The 16209-nt window shown below is 49.7% G+C and overlaps 1 protein-coding gene across 3 annotated transcripts in view; it reads left to right on the forward strand.

Moving 5' to 3' along the window:
- LOC121282236 (interleukin-13 receptor subunit alpha-2-like) overlaps positions 1–15722 on the forward strand; it is a 50581-nt gene extending 34859 nt beyond the window's left edge. For 2 of the 3 annotated variants that reach the window (XM_041195851.1, XM_041195852.1), the window contains 2 exons: positions 12749–12788; positions 15113–15722. In XM_041195851.1, coding sequence (XP_041051785.1) covers positions 12749–12788; positions 15113–15145 — 73 coding nt within the window. In that variant the 3' untranslated portion in view covers positions 15146–15722. The remainder of the gene's footprint in view (positions 1–12748; positions 12789–15112) is intronic. The other variant, XM_041195853.1, reaches the window with a different exon arrangement.
- Positions 15723–16209: the final 487 nt, after the last annotated feature.

Consider the following 16209-nt stretch of genomic DNA (forward strand, 5'->3'; position numbering starts at 1 on the left):
TGACTTGGACCAGTCCTCTACTGATGGGGAGGTCGGTGTAGCTCTACCCAAGTGAGAATCCAGCAGTGCAACATCCATCAGACAACCATGCCATGAGTGATGTGTCCTGTTTCACAGGCCACTGCCCTGCACTAATTATCCCTCCTTGCTTTCACAGGTACATCTGCCAAACAGCCGAGAGTCAACAATCCTCCAATCAAGCCCTGAAGAAACCTCTGATGGGGAATCTGGAGGCACCTTTCCTGAAGTCCTGTCACAGCGCTCACCCACAGCCTCCACCAACACAGAGACACACACCTCGGTGGGACTTAGCTTTCAAATAGCCTTGGGATCACAATCCAGTGAGCAAATTGCACAGCCTGATCCACAGCAGGTGGAGGCAGGGACTTCCCTGGTTCCTGGCACTTCGAAGACTGCTGGAGACCAGAATGTTGCTGAGTCCAAATCAGATGACAAGCCTCTGGACTTGGTCATTGTCACAGTTGCTGGAGCTGCAAAGGCAAACTCGGGAACATCAGGAAGGGATGTCCGCTACCCTCCTCAGATTGCAAGGCACGATGGAGGAGTCCTTCCACCTTCACTCTGAGGTGATAGCGCCAGCATGCCAACACACAGAGGTCAACACTGGTTGGATGGCGGCCAGCATTGGAGACTTTGGTCTAGGACATCGCTCCTGCACTGCTGCGCAGGCTCAACTCCATCACTGATGCTGTAGTTGGCCTCCAACAGTGTGTTTGTGAGAGGGGTGTGGGGCAGCTCAATCTCATTCCAGCTTCCCTTTCTCTTCAAGGAGTCAGCCTGCAGCCCCCAGGCATCCAAAGGGAGAAAGAACAGCAGGTGCACACTCTGAGCCCATCCATCCAGGTGACTCCGAGAGTGTCCAGCCCATCCGACTCCCCTCTTCCTGTGACCCCAGCAGCCCCAGCTCCACAGGCTGAGGTGGGTACCACTGCCAAACAGCAGGACTCTGAAAGCAGGGACCCTCCAAGTCTCGGCCCTCCAGAGGACGCTCCCAAAGGTCACCACAGACAGGGAATCGCAGTCAGCAGGCTGCCTCCACCTCCTCTGTGGATGTCCAGGGAGCACCAAGATGTAACTGCAGGGTTAGAAAAGTTACGGAGAATTAACTCTTTTGGAGTCAACCAATTAAACTAAATTAACAAAGCGAGGGACAGAATAAACACAGCCCCTAAATTAGGGAGACTGAAAATACCAAAAACTAAATTTAAAGAAAACTTACAAACATCAAATCAACATTCAAACAAGGGGGTCAATAAAACAACCCAGTCCCCGCGGTGCCCACCGAGCACGGAAGGCCTCGAGAGTGCCGGCAGACACCGCGTGCTCCCTCCCCAGGGACACCGGCCACAAACGTAGCCGCGGAAGACTGACAAACAATCGGGCGGGACTCCCCCCTCGATTGCCCGCTGCCTGGGACCTGTTAATGGCCAACTTGGTCAGGCCCAGGAGCAGGTTCACGAGGAGGTCCTCATCCTTCCCGGCCCCCCTCAGCACCGGGTGCCTGAAAATCAGGAGCGTGGGGCTGAAGCACAAATAAAGCATCAATAAAAGGTTCTTTAAATCACTGAAAAGGGAGTGCAGGCCACAACGCCCTATATATACATGGTACACGGACTCCACAAGGCTGCAAAAGGAGCAGGCATTTTGGGAGTCCATGAACCGACATGTCCTACGGTTGTAGGGGACTGCTGCATGCAACACCCTCCACCCCAGGCCCCCGATGGACCTCCATAGAGGGCCCCCCCCAATGGGGACCTCTGCCGCCGGACTGCAACAAGGCACGCCAGGGCTTGTCCAGGCGGCGGGCGAGGGCAAGGAAGTGAAGGGTGTGCAGAAGCAGCCCATACAGGAAACTCCTCTGCACCGTGCTAAAGAGCACGGAGGGCATTTCAGCGAGGCGGCTCATATTACGGGGCACCTGCTCCCGAGGGAGGGTTGGGGGCTTGGGCCAATGTGGAATTCCGTCTGGACGGGGTACACTCAGACGGAAGACCGCCATACACCTGAGTCACCTCGAGACCCAGTATGACATCGGGGCCAAGCACAACCACCCTAAGGTCTTGAAGGGTGTCAGCCATGAGCCAGACGCTCACAGACACATGACGCACCAACTCCTGCGGAAGCACCCAGCCCACTCCTCCGCCACCCGGCACGTCCCCGATCCTGGTCACCCCGCCAGCCACTGAAAAGGACGGAGGGGCGGATTCCTGAGCAGCAGCTCTCTGATGATAGCTGCTACTCCTGATGGGGGAGAGCTGCGTTGCGAGGCGACCATGTTCCAGGCTTTGATCAGGTCCTTCAAGGAGCCACTGCTCAATAAACAGGAGCTGCACGTCATAACTTAGGCCGTGCACCCGGCGGAAGAAATACATCGCCAGGGCCGCACCATCTTGGAGGGGGCTCGATGTAAAGGTATCGCTGCAGGGCCTGAAGGTGGAAGGTGGCCACCTGAGTGCCTAGGCACACTAGCGCCTGACCACCCTCCCTAAGCGGGAGACTTAGAACATCAGCAGTGACCCAGTGCAGTCTTTTGTCCCAGAAGAAGTCAACGAGCATTCTTTGGATTTTTGTGACAAAGTCCCAAGAGGCGTGGGAAAGGCTCCACACAGATAGAATACAATTGGCCAGACAGGGGGCAACCCTGACGCACTCCCCTCCCAAAGCAAGGGGGCGCCATCAGGGACCCGTTAACCTTCATTAGACACTCCGCAGCGGTGTACAGAAATCGGATCCGGGTGACAAAATGTGTCCCGAACCCGAATGCTCACAGGGTCCCGATTAAATATCCGTGATCCACCCTGTCGAATGCCTTCTCCTGGTCAAGGGACAGGAAGGCACTCAACAGACCAGTCTTCTGGGAAAAATGAATGACATCCCAGACCAAATGGATGTTATCGTAAATGGTACGGCCCAGGACAGTGTAGGACTGGTCAGGGTGGATCATGTGGTCCAGCACGGTGCCAAGGTGAGAAGATATGGCTCGGGCAAAGATTTTATAGTCCGTGCTGAGGAGGGAGACTGGGCACCAATTTTTAAGGAGGCGACAATCCCCCTTCTTAGGCAGCAGAACAATGACCGCCCTGCGCCACAAAAGGGGCATCTCCCCGGTAGCGATACTCTCCCCCAGGACCCCTGCATAGTCATTCCCCAGGATGTCCCAGAACACCACGGTCAGCCCGTCCAGCCCCAGGGGATTTGCCCCTGGAGAGGCTTTTGAGGGCGCCGGTCAGCTCCCCCAGACTTATAGGGGAGTCGAGCTTTCCGGCGCCCTCCGGGCCGACCTGCGGCAGGTCCTCCCACAAAACCCTGCAAGCATCCTCGCTGGACGGAGCCGGAGAGAACAGGGCAGTGTAATAGTCTCGGGCGATGGCCCTGATGCCCTCCGGATCCGAGACAAGGGATCTGTCGTCAGCCAGCAGCGTAAAGATTTGCAGACGGATCCTGTGCCTTTTTTCCAGTGAGTAGAAAGGGGAATGTGGTGCAGGTCCTTGAGGAACCGGATCTGCGGCCTCACGAACGCACCCTGGGCCCCGACGAGCTGCAGGTCCTGCAGCGCGCCCTTCTTCTCTTAGTATGCCAACCGCAGGGCCGGGTCCGCGTCGGGCTGATGGAGACGTGCCTCCAGGTCGAGCACCTTCTTCTCCAACTCCTCAACCCTGGATTTCCGCCTCTTTGTAGACCCCCTCACGTATTCCTGACAGGAGGTGCAGACGTGAGTCTCGCCCACGTCCCACCAAAGCCTCAAGGAGGGGAAGCCTCCCCACTTCCTTCTCCAGCCAACCTAGAAACGACGAAACGAGTCCAGGAACCGCTCGTGCTCCAGCAGCAGTTTGTTAAAGTGCCAGTACGCGGACCCTGTCCGAGCGTAGAACGGATCGAGCTCTGCCCACACCAGACGGTGGTCCGTGCACAGCACCGGCTGCACAGAAGCCGACGGAACGCAGGACACGTATGCCTTAGAAACATAAAGGGGGTCAAATCTGGACGCTCCGACTACAGGTGACATGAAAGTGAAAACGCTGGAGTCAGGATGGAGATTTCGCCAGATGTCCACCAAGTCGAAGGACCTGACCAGGTCCCGCAACCTACTCACACCTAGCGTGCGGTGCTGGGTACCATGACGGTTCCAGGCTTCAAGGGTACAGTTGAAAACCCCCCCGAGGATGATGCTCTCACCCACGTCGATGGAGCCCTGATTAGTGGACACTTCATCAAAGAAGCTCACTTGCTGCTGCTGCGCGCCCAGGGGAGCGTACACATTCACAAAGTGAAGCACCGCACCCCCCCAGGGGCACAGTCAGGTGCAGCAACTGGCCTGGCACCAGCTCCTTGACCCTCAAGATCTCCGGCTGAAAATGTGGGGCCAACAGGATAACTACCCTGCTAGAATTGGAGGCTGGGTGACTCATGTAGACCCCCCCTCGCCACTCCAGGAGCCAAGTAGCTTTGCCTCCTGGAACGGTATAGGTTTCCTGCAGGAAGCACACCACATACTTCCTGTCCTGGAGGACCGAGAAGTTCTGGGACCTGCACTGTACGTCCCTGCTGCTGTGGGTGTTGAGGCTGACTATGGTCGTCTTCATTGCCAGAAATATGTGCTGCCATCACCCAAAATATAAGGAGAGGGCTTTTTAAGTCTTCCTCTCCTTCAGGAGCCCAGCGAGAAACGTATGGACCCTCAGCTGGGAGTTCCTGTCCAAGTTGGGGGCCTTTAGGGCCTTGTGGGTGGACCAGAACACGAGCAGAAACGAATGCCACCAGTCCATGGCCAACTGGACCCTGTATCGGCGTCCATGATTATTTGCTAAAAGGTCCTGGAGTCCCCGCAAAGGGATGAGGGGATAGTCGGTGGGGGGCACCAGGGGATCCACCGCCTCACCCAACAACGACCCTAGGTTGTCCCCAGTGCTCACCACTGAAACTCCATCTTCCTCCAGGTCATTGCCTCCAGTTTCCAACACCTCCACCGAATTGAGTACGGGGCCTGGTTTGGAGCTGCCAGTTGGCTCCACCTCCACCTCGATCCCACCCCCAAGATCAAGGCTAGAGGGGTCCTCTCTGGTCTCCTCTTAGGGATTTGGGCCAAAGGGTTGCGGCAGCTCACCACTCCTCCTCAGGCACTGGGTCGTCCGGCGAGTCCAGAAAATGGTCCGGACCCAGGACAGTGGTGCCCGGCACTGAAGGATGGGAGGGAGCAGGGAGGCCCTCTTCACCACCACCACCCGATGACCCAGTTATAGTGGCTAAGAACAGAGTGCTGCAGTCCCTTGGTGGGCCAGATGACATCTCGGGGGTATAAGGTGGGTCAGGCTGGGCCACTTCCGCCAGGGCACTACCCCCACCGACCCCTGAGCAGCCCTGCTCAGGGGACTGCAGCAAGGTAACAGGGGTAACAGTGGTGATGGGGGTGATAGGGGTTTGGGCTCCCCCTGGAGGGCAGAGATAGGACTTACATGGGGGCAGATGCCACCACCTCTTCACCGGAGGAGGGGACACATCCAACTTCACGGGTCGGAACATCCTCCCCCTCCGAGGGGTGACGTCTCTTGCGGGGTAGAGGGGGCTGGGGAGACCTCCATCAGTGAGGCCCCCACCACCTCATCCAGCCCTCCCGGATGCTCCACCCTCTGGGGTTTGGATAAGTTCAATAAGTCCACCTGCTCAGGGTCACACACCTCATCGCCGCCGGACCTGGGAACCCGCGTAGGGACGACACCGGGCCCAGCACATGGCGCTGAGGCGCACACGAACCCGGGAGAATGTGCGGAAACAATGGGGTCCACATGTTTCTGTTCCCCCCAAGCTGGTGTCTCCGGGGGGGGCGCTCCCATGTGGTGGGTCTTCCTCCACGCCTTCTTACGGCGCGGGGGCTCTCCCCCCGCCTCACCGGCAGCCAAGATGGTGGTGGCTGCCGACGGCACCTCTCCTTGTGGGGAGGGGAGATGGAGTGGTGGCGGGGGGAGGAGCGACGGTGCCAGCTGCGGCCACCTGGATGTGGTTGGCGGCCTTGGAGGCGGGGGCAGTTCTTTCGGACATGCCCCACCTCCTTACAGACATGGCACTGCATGCCATCCACAGTCCAAAAGACGGGTAGGCAGCCCCCTGATACTCAATACTAAAGGCCCCCTCAACGCACTCCTCCTGGGCCAGGCAGACAAAAACCTGGTGCTGGAAGGAGTACACATGGCGGAGGGCCGCGTCCTTGAGGCCGAGTGGGATCAGTGCAACCCTGGACCTGATATCCCCCAGTTGATGGAGGTGGGGGAGGAGGAGCTCACTGGGGTCAAAGGGCGGGACGTTGGAAATAATAAGCCTCTGGGCATTAGATTCCAAAGGGTCCACCGCCACTCGGTCTGCACTGCGTCTCCATGACAGGAGCATTCTCACAGAGGGTATTTGCACTGCCATAAGCCACACTGGAGTCAAACATTCACAGATGCGATTTGAGAATCTATGGGGTCACCTCACTGCATTTCGTCATCATCCTTCACAAATCTAGCAGCTATGAGGTTCTCCCAAGCATGCCTGCCTCGTCTGGCCAGTGCGAGGGCCTCATCCCTGTCATCGCCACCTCTGAGGACCTCCTCATCCTCACCCCTGTCATCGTCCTCCTCATCGGAGGAGATGTGCAGCTCCTCCATCTCCTGATCAGCCAGCTTGTCTCCCCATTGGAGCGCCAGGTTGTAAAAGGCACAGCAGATGATGATGATGCTTGACACTCTGTGCAGACTATATTGCAGGGCTCCGCCAGACTAGCCCAGGCACTGGAACCGCGTCTTCAGCATCCTGATGGTCTGCTCCACCAAGCTGTGAGCTGCAGCATGAGCCTCATTATAGCGTTGCTCTGCTGCAGCCTGAGGCTGCTGCACGGGTGTCATCAGTCACGGCCCTTGGGACCCAACCCTGCAGCTTCTGTGGACCCTGGAAGACTCCAGGGATTTGTGACCGACTGAGGATGTAGGCATCGTGCACACTCCCTGGAAACCGTGTGCACACTTGCAGGATGCGTTTATGGTGGTTGCACAGCAGCTGCACATTCAGCGGAATGGAAGCCCTTGTAGTTGATGTAACCCACCATCTGTTGAGATGGAGATCTGAGCACCACATGACTGCAGTCAATCGCATCCTGCACCTGTGGGAATCCTGAGATCTGGGCGAATCCAATCATTCTTGCATCCTGGCTATCCTGGCCCTGGATGAAATGCACAAAGTTGTGTGACCTCGCAAAGATGGCATTGTGACCTCATGGATGCATTTGTGGGTGGCGGCTTGTGATACCCCACAGGGGTCACTTGTGGAGCCCTGAAAGGAGCCACTGGCGTAGAAATTGAGCGCCGCAGTCTCTCTCATGGCCACTGGCAGAGGCGCCAAATCCTGCAGTATCTGGCAGATGTGACCGACCAGTTCCCTGGACATGCGCAGTCTTTGGCGACACTGGCTCTCGGTCATCTGCAGGAATGAAAGACAGTGTCTATAGACCCTGGGTGTTGTGAGACGCCAGCCTGTGATGCATCGATGTGGCTCTTGGGCAGCATGTGTGGGAGCCCCAGCCTCCCTTCTTCCTGAGGTTGCTGGTCCTGCCTCTGCATAGCCAGGAGCCTCAGTCACTCTCTCTCCTCAGTCGTCTTTGCTCTCTGTAGGTCATCAGGCATACAGCTAGTTCACCAGGCTCCATGCTCCTGATGTACTCCCCCTGCAGGAGGAAAGAGAGAGATACATGGTTAGCATCGGTGTACTAAAAACCTGTCCTGGTTAAGTAGCTTTGGAGCACTTGCTGGCACTTTGATGCCTCTGCGTTGCTTGAGTGGACAGATAAGCTAGGAGCCCGACTCCAATCATATCAATGTGGCTGTGTCTCAACTGTCTCATTTGCAGAAGAATGGTCACTTTATCCAGGTTTCCCTAATGCGTGGCCACATCCCTTGCCCACCCTACTCCCCACCCCGAATGCTTGTGCGCTATATTCAACGGCAGGGCTGCTCTTGCCCCCCTCCGCCACCGGTCGCCTCAACGGCAGGGCTGCCCTTAACCCTGACTCCCCGATGTCCCTGAAGCTTGAAGTCCAACAGGCGACCCTTGGGAGTGCTGTACAACGTTACTGTGTACTCACCTCCGAGTTCCCCTCAAAGTGCAGGCTGCCAAATACACACCTTTTATGTGCTGTTGTGAAACACGTTGGCATGCTTTCCCACCGACATGGACGGACGATCCAGCTGTGGGGAGGGATGGTTGGAGTGGCGGGGCGGAAATGATTCAGGCGGGCAGGCCTAATAATGATACGCTGACGTTTACAATGAGGTTCCCAGTGTCCGATGGCGGGAAACGCTGTCTGCTGTCGGTGGGCTGAGCTGACAATCGCGTTTCCCATCGTCGTAGAACCGATCGCGCTATACTGTCCACTTACACCAGAGGCCAGCGGGCATGGAAAATTCCACCCATAGTTTCCAGAAGCTTCCCGACGACTGAAGTCAAACTGACTGGTCTATGGTTGCCGGCATAATCCTTGCATCCCTTTTTGAACAGAGGTATAACATTCACACTACTCCAGCTCTCGGGCACCTCCCCTGTGTCTAAGGAAGACTGGAAGATTATCACTAGTGCCCCTAAAATTTTCACTCTCATCTCCCTCAGTATCCTTGGATGCATTTCATCTGGTCCTTGTACCTGATCAATTTTAAGTAAAGTTAGCCTTTCTAATACCTCCTCCTTCTCGATTATAAATTCCTTGAATGTACCAGTTACCTCCTGTCTCACCTCAGCCTGGGTAGCATCCTCTTCCTTGCAATGACAGGTGTAAAGTACTTGGCTAATACCTCCGCTATTTCTTCTGCCTCCACATGCAAGTCTCCTCTTTTATCCCTAATTGGCCCAACCCTTTCTTTTATCGCTCTTTTATTATTCACATGCTTATAGAAGACCTTTTATGTTAGCTGCTTGTCTCTTTTTGTGCTCCCTCCTTGCCTTTCTCATTAGTTTTTCACTGGTCCTTCTATATTCAGCCTGATTCTCCGTTGTATTTTCTACCTGGCATCTGTCATACATGTACTTCTTCCTTTTCATCTTCATCTCTATCTCTCTTGTCATCCAGGGTGTTCTAGATTTATTTGTCCTACCTTTCCCCTTCAAGGGAATACACCTGGACATTGCTCACAATACAATGGCTGGGATTTTCCAGTCCCATCGGGCGAGGTGGTGCCCCAGCCAGAAGTCCATTGACCTGCGGCAGGACTGGATGATTCCGGTGGTGGGTGGGTGAGGAAAATTCCGCCCTATCTCTTTGAAGCTAGCCCATTGTTTAGCCACCGTCTTTTCTGCCAACATTTGATTCCAACTCACTCGGCTCAGGTGCATTCTCATCCCTTTAAATTTGGCTTTCTCCCAATTAATTATCCCTGCTCTGGATTGTTCCTTGTCCTTCTCCATGGCCAACTTAAACCTTATGATGCAATGGTCATTGTCTCCTAAATGTTCTCCCACTGATATTTGATCCAGTTGGGCCAACTCATTCCCCAGTACCAGGTGCAACAGTGCCTGCCCTCTTGTTGGACTGGAAAAATACCCCTGCAGAAAATTATCTTGAACACACTCTGGGAACTCTCGCCCCTCTTGTCCCTTTACACAATTCCTATCACAGTTTATATTTGGATAATTGAAGTCCCCCATTATAATTGTTCTATAATTCTTGCACCTCTGTAATTTCTTTGCAAATTCGTTTCTCTACATCCCTTCCGCTAGTTGGTGGTCTATGTACTACGTCAATCAATGTTATTGCACCTTTTTCATTCCTTACCTCTAGCCAGAGAGGTTCTGTCCTTGACACCTCTGGAATATTCTCTCTCTCCTGTACTGTAATATCATCCTTAACCAACACTGCCACTCATCTAACCACTACCCTTTCTTTCTTTCCTGTCTCTCCTAAATACCTTGTACCCAGAAATACTTAAGGCCCAGTCCTGCCCTTCTTTGAGTCAGGTCTCTGTTAGATCAATAATATCAAAGTTCCATTTGTCAATCTGTGCCTGTAATTCACCAATTTTATTAACCACATCCCATGCATTCACATACATGCACATTAATCCTGATTTAGACTTTTTCTCTGACCCCATCTAAAGACTTACTCTAGTTCTATCAAACTCTCCAAGTATTTTATTTACCTTGATACTACTCTCTGATGTATCCTTCATATCAGTTAATACTCCTTTACTTCCCACTGCCCAATTTTCTCCTCTTATCTCTGAATTTCCCCTCAGGTTCCCACCTCCCTGCCAATCTAAATCCTCCCCAACAGCAGTAGCAAATCTCCCTGCAAGAATATTGGTCCCTGTCCTGTTAAGGTGTAACCCATCCTTCTTGTACAGGCCCCATCTGCCCCAGAACCGGTCCCAATGTCTCAGAAATCTAAAGCCCTCCCTCTGACTCCATTTCTCCAGCCATGTTGTCTTACAATTTAGTTTGTATCGACTATTCCCAACCCACTCAATCTCCTGGGAAAGCCAACCAAATACAACACTAGCGAGCGGATAAAAGTACATGGGCTAAATTTTACGAGGTGCAGTTTGGGCGGGGGCACGAGTAGGATCCCTGTCTCCTGGTGTTAAAGTCAGTGGCAAGCACACCTGAGTTTGGCCAGCTCACCCTGCGCACATTTTACTGCCGTTTGGCTGCTAATGGACTTAAGGTGGACTTTTCACCCCAATCAGAAAGGAGGTCCTGCCCCCAAGAGCTGCCAGTCAAGCAAATGGCCAGCTGTCTTGTCCCAGTAACACCACCAGGCGCAGTGGCCACTGCTGGGATTGCATGCAATCCGGAAGTTGAGGTGTCAGTACCTGGACTTCCTGGTGAGCATGTAGTCTCTCCAGGGCCAGCCTGGCAGGCCAGGTGAGGGGAGTGGTGGTGGTTGGGGGTTGGGGGACATGTTCATCAGGGTGGGAGGAAGGGGAAACGGGGATGTGGAGTGCAGGGAATATTGGTGGGGACCTCCGACGGGCTTAAGGCTCCAGGCAGCAGGCGCGTCCCCCTAGCCCGGCCACAATGCCGCCTGGTTTCACCTGACCTCCTCCGCATTGGACAAAAGCACAGTGGCAGTGGGAAGAGGCTTGTAAATGGCCATTAGTTGAGCACTGAAGGGCACTCGCTTGACCCATGGATGGTTGGGCCACCTGACACCACGTGTCACGAGTAGAATATCTGCAGGGGCAGGCAGTTGACAGGCACAGCATTGCAGCAATTTTCTGCTCCCTGCCACCTGCCATCTCACCTCCAGGGGGTTGGAGGGGTGGTTGGGGTTGGGGGGGTGGGGGGGGGGGGGGGGGGTGTGGGGGGGGGGGGGTTGGTGGGGGTGGTTGGGGGGGCTGGGTGTAAAATTCAGCCTCATGAAATCACCTCCCATCTCTCAGTGATGAACTCAGAAGTGGATAGGAAGGCACTTTTTCCATTAGTAGAGGAGTCAATAACTAGGGGGCATATATTTAAGGTAAGAGGTAAAGGGTTAAGAGGGAAGTTGAGGAGAGATTTTTTCACCCAGAGGGTGGTGGGAGTCTGGAACTCACTGCCTGAAAGGATGGTTGAGTCAGAAACTCACGTAACATTTAAGAAGTATTTAGATATTCACTTGCATTGCCATAGGCTCCAGGGCTAGGGGCCAAGCACTGGAAAATGGGATTGGTGTAGTCAGATCTTTGTTGACTGGCGTGGAGACGATGGCCTGAATGGCCTCCTTCTGTGCTGTAAATGTCTATGAGTCCATAAATCCATAATATTACTCCAACATTACCAACCTGTTCTAAGTGATTCAGCAGCAGCACCAGCAATGCACAGTGTTTAATGATCCGGAAATTTGCAAACCTTTGACACAAATAAAAATTGATACAATACAAAGAAAATCCGTTAGCCTGTGCAGAAGAAAAGTGCATCAGACTAAGGGCCTAGCAGTTTGCTCATGTGATATTATCTGAAGGGAAATTCAATCAAAATGTTTAACCAATACCATCTAATTAGATTATCAGTTCATTTATATTCTGTTTATGGCTTCTTACTGTGCACAAGTTGGTTTTCACAAGTTTCCTTACATAACAACAGTGATTACATTTCAAAAGTAGCAGATTGTAAAATCATTTGTGATTTCCCGATGATTTGAGTGATGAATACAAATACAACTTCTTTGTTTCTTCCATCCAAAATGTTGATCTGTTTTCTCTCTTTACCGACGTTGACGAAGCTCTTCTGTATTTCCAGCTTTTTAGAAATTTTTATTTCTAAGGAAACTGTCCTTAGCATATTTAATCATCTATATGCATTTCATTACTTGTGCCTAACCGTTTCATCGTTCCCGCTCTGACTCTGCCCTCCTATATTCCTGTCTTGGATGATGGCGATCTATTCACTTGCTTTTGCCAAGTGGGCGTGGTTAAAATCGGGCCTGTTATTTCAATGAATTGTACAGTCATAATTGTCTTTCGTAAGATTAACTACAGTTAAACACACTACACAAAGCTTGCTGGGTGGACCATTGAATTTTTATGGTTTAACAGGCAAGATGTTATAGCATGGAGAAGTAACTAACTATTGTGGTCGATAAATACACTAATTACTACCCAACCTTTGTTGCACATACCTTCAGAAATCTTTGAAAATTAAGTTCAAATGTAAAATGATGGGAGTGCATTTTGTTTTGCTGTATGATGGTTATATTTTAACCAGGTTTGTTTTGGACAAAATTTTCTTACAGAACGTGTTGTCCCTCTGCTAATGAATACAAATCCTCAAAGGTAAAATATTCATAATATATCCTTTTAAACGAACATAATACCGTCTCTGTTTCTTAGGTAAGGAGACCTGTTCTGATGTCATAGAATCATAACACAAAAAGGAGTCCATTTGCTTCCTGTGCCAGCCCTTTGAAAGTTATCCAATTAGTCCCATACTCCTGCTCTTTCCCTGCAACTATTTCCTCTTCAAGTTTTTTTTTCCCACTTCCCTTTTAAAAGTTACTATTGCGTCTGCTGCCTTTCAGCTGGTGCATTTGAGATCATAAGAACTCTCAGTATAAAAAAAATCTCTTGCTCTCCCCGCTGAGCCTTTTGCCTATCATTGCCTGCACCACTGAAGGTTTCCAGAGGTAATGTCTTCACCCGTTTGTTAGTCTGTTAACAATATACCTCAAAACCTAATAGATGGATACAACAAAACTTAGTACACAGATAGGGAATGGCTCAAAGAAGTACTGCTTACTTTTTGGCAAAGATGCACATCCAGATCCTCGAAAGTCTTAAAGGATCCATTAACATTTGGAGATAGGGTGAATTTACATTGTTTTTTTTAGAATGTAGTAGGTTGTTTTATTTAGAATGTTTGAGTATTTTATAATTTTATGTATTGTCTCAGCTGCTATGGTGGAATTCGTCACAGTGTGAGCTGAGTTTTCAGAGCAGGTTGTTGGATGTGGATTGGCCTGAGGCCTCCTCAATGAGATGGAAGCTCTTCATAAAACATTTTTTTCAGAGCATCAACAATGCAGGGAAAAGCTTCAATAAAGAGCTGTGTAATTGTAATAACGTTGAGTTAACACAACGTTCCACATGTATGCGCACTACTGAGTGCCCTCTTCACTTGTCTTATATCTGTGCCCTCTAGTTACTGACCCTTCTGCCGGTGGAAACAGTTTCTCCCTATTCATTCTGTCAAAAACTCTCATTATGTTATGCAGTCACTTGATTCATCATGAAATTATATTTGTTGTACTTTGGTAACTCTAAGAGGAAAGTAGAGGTCAATAGAGTTGGATATTCTGTTTCATACTCACATCTATTTCTTCGCTATAGTTAGGAAAAAGTTGAAAATTGTGCTCCACATGGCATCTAATTTTCCAAAAATATTCAGGAGAAAATGTCTATGAACCTCCTGCCTTCTAATCACCCATTGTGATTAACAAGGCCAGAACGCATCCATCCTCAAAATATCATGTTGGCCTAGTTTGCATATTCTGGAAGATAGATCATGAGAGGTTTTTTTTTGCCCAAAACCATTCCTATTTCCACACATAGACTGACGATGAGGAGCAAGCTTTGACTTTTTTAAAATATATCCTTTTCATGAGGTGTGGGTGACACTGACAAGCCCAGCATTGATTGCCTATCCCTAAATACTCTTGAGAAGAGGGTGTTGGGGAGCAACCTTCTTGAACCACTGCAGTCCATGTGATGGTTACTATTCTTTGTCAAAGCAGCTAATAGAATAAATGACTTATTAGGCCATTTTTAAATGACAACTAAAAGCCAACCACATTACCGTGGATTTGAAATCACATACAGGCTTGACCACTAAGGACAGCAGGTTTCCTTTCCTAAAGGACATTAATTAGTGAACCATCTTATAGCTTCATGGCCATTACAAATAATACTTTTTTAAATTCCAGATTTATTTAATTAATTGAAGTTAAATTACCCCCCAACCTTCATGGAGGGATTTGAACTCATATCTCTGGATAATCAGTCCAAGCCTTTGGATTACCAGTTCCAGTAGCATAACTACTATGCTACCAGACCCCAGGCATAACAGCAGCAAGTACAAGATGAACCATTTCCTCTCTTCCTCCCTCTCCTAGGTGATATACATTTTTGTCACAAAACAATAACAAAAATACCTGGAAAAACTCAGCAGGTCTAACAGCATCTGCAGAGAGGAACACAGTTAATGCTTTGAGTCCGAATGACTCTTCAATAGAACATTTTTGTGTTGCTCATCCAGTAACTCCTGCTGAAATTAGAAATCCACAAATATAGATTTTGGAGTCAGTCTATAACTTTCTGCCTATGCAGTTCTGGACAAGGTTCAAGAGTTCCAGAGATAGGTTACACACTCTATCCCTCTGAAGAATAAAAATGTTAGGGGATGATAAAGAATTTGGAAAAAGAAATCACCCTTAAATTGAAGGTAAATAATCTACAAAAAGAGGGCTAAGGAACTAGCAAGGTACCAGCTTGTAAGCTCAAAATCATCACTTGGAAATTGATAGTGATATAATTTGATCTTTGTGAATTAAGCGATGGGTTGATATTTTTTAAAAACATATACTGTGTACCATTTTTCACAGGGATCCCAAGAAATGAATGAGTCTCACAACTGAGGATTTCCTGTACAGCAAACTACTTCACCATGTTTCCAAAGAAAAACGGATTCTTTTGTTAGACAGCAGCATTTTGTCATTCTACTACATTTTTTTAAAGTGGGCATTATTGTGACTGAAAAGTAGCAATAGCCGGAAAATGGCAGCACTCTCAAAACAATGATGCTGCTTATTTCAATGATCACAATCACACATTCTTGAAAGTTTACCATGTATTTTTAACAACGTTTGCGAGGAGCACTAACATTCTGGCCCAGCAAGACAATGCTGGTGTAAGATATAAGCTCTAACCTAGATCATTTAGTAGATTGTCTAACTAAAGTTTCAGTGATTTTACCCAAATCAAATAGCCAACTTAAATAAAGGGACCATATCCTCTACGCATCAGCTTACACAACAGCTTCATGGCCATTACTGGTACTATTTTTTTTATTTCAGATTTTAAAAATTAATTGAATTTAAATTCCCCAACCTTCATGTTGGGATTTGAACCCAAATTTCTGGATAATTAGTCCAAATAACTTTGCATCACACAACAGCAAAAATGTAATGACAAATAAACACATTAATGCAGCAATCAGCTAGTAAAATGATCTCATACTCTTTTTTTAAACCTTTATCTCCTTGATACTGTTGATTTGTTTTCTGTTAGCTTTCTCACCATCTGTTTCTAGTCCTCCCCTGTGTGCTCATTATGTTTAGATTAAGGACTCATCAAACCATCTCCCACTTACTCATGTTTCCCGCTTGGCCTAAATAGCCAAGTGGTTATGGTACTGGGTTTGTAACCCCAAGATCAAGAGTTCAAATCTCACAATGGCAAACTATGAAACAATGTAACTTCATCTGAAACAGATGGAAACAGGTTTACTCAAAAAAAAGAGTATCAAGAGTTCAAATCTCACCATGGCAAACTATGAAACAATGTAACTTCATCTGAAACAGATGGAAACGGGTTTGTACTCGAAAGAGTCAGCTTGGCCTAAATAGCCAAGTGGTTATGGTACTGGGTTTGTAACCCCAAGATCAAGAGTTCAAATCTCACAATGGCAAACTATGAAACA

The sequence above is a fragment of the Carcharodon carcharias genome, chromosome 9 (genome assembly GCF_017639515.1).
Source record: "Carcharodon carcharias isolate sCarCar2 chromosome 9, sCarCar2.pri, whole genome shotgun sequence".
Taxonomy (NCBI): Eukaryota; Metazoa; Chordata; class Chondrichthyes; order Lamniformes; family Lamnidae; genus Carcharodon; species Carcharodon carcharias.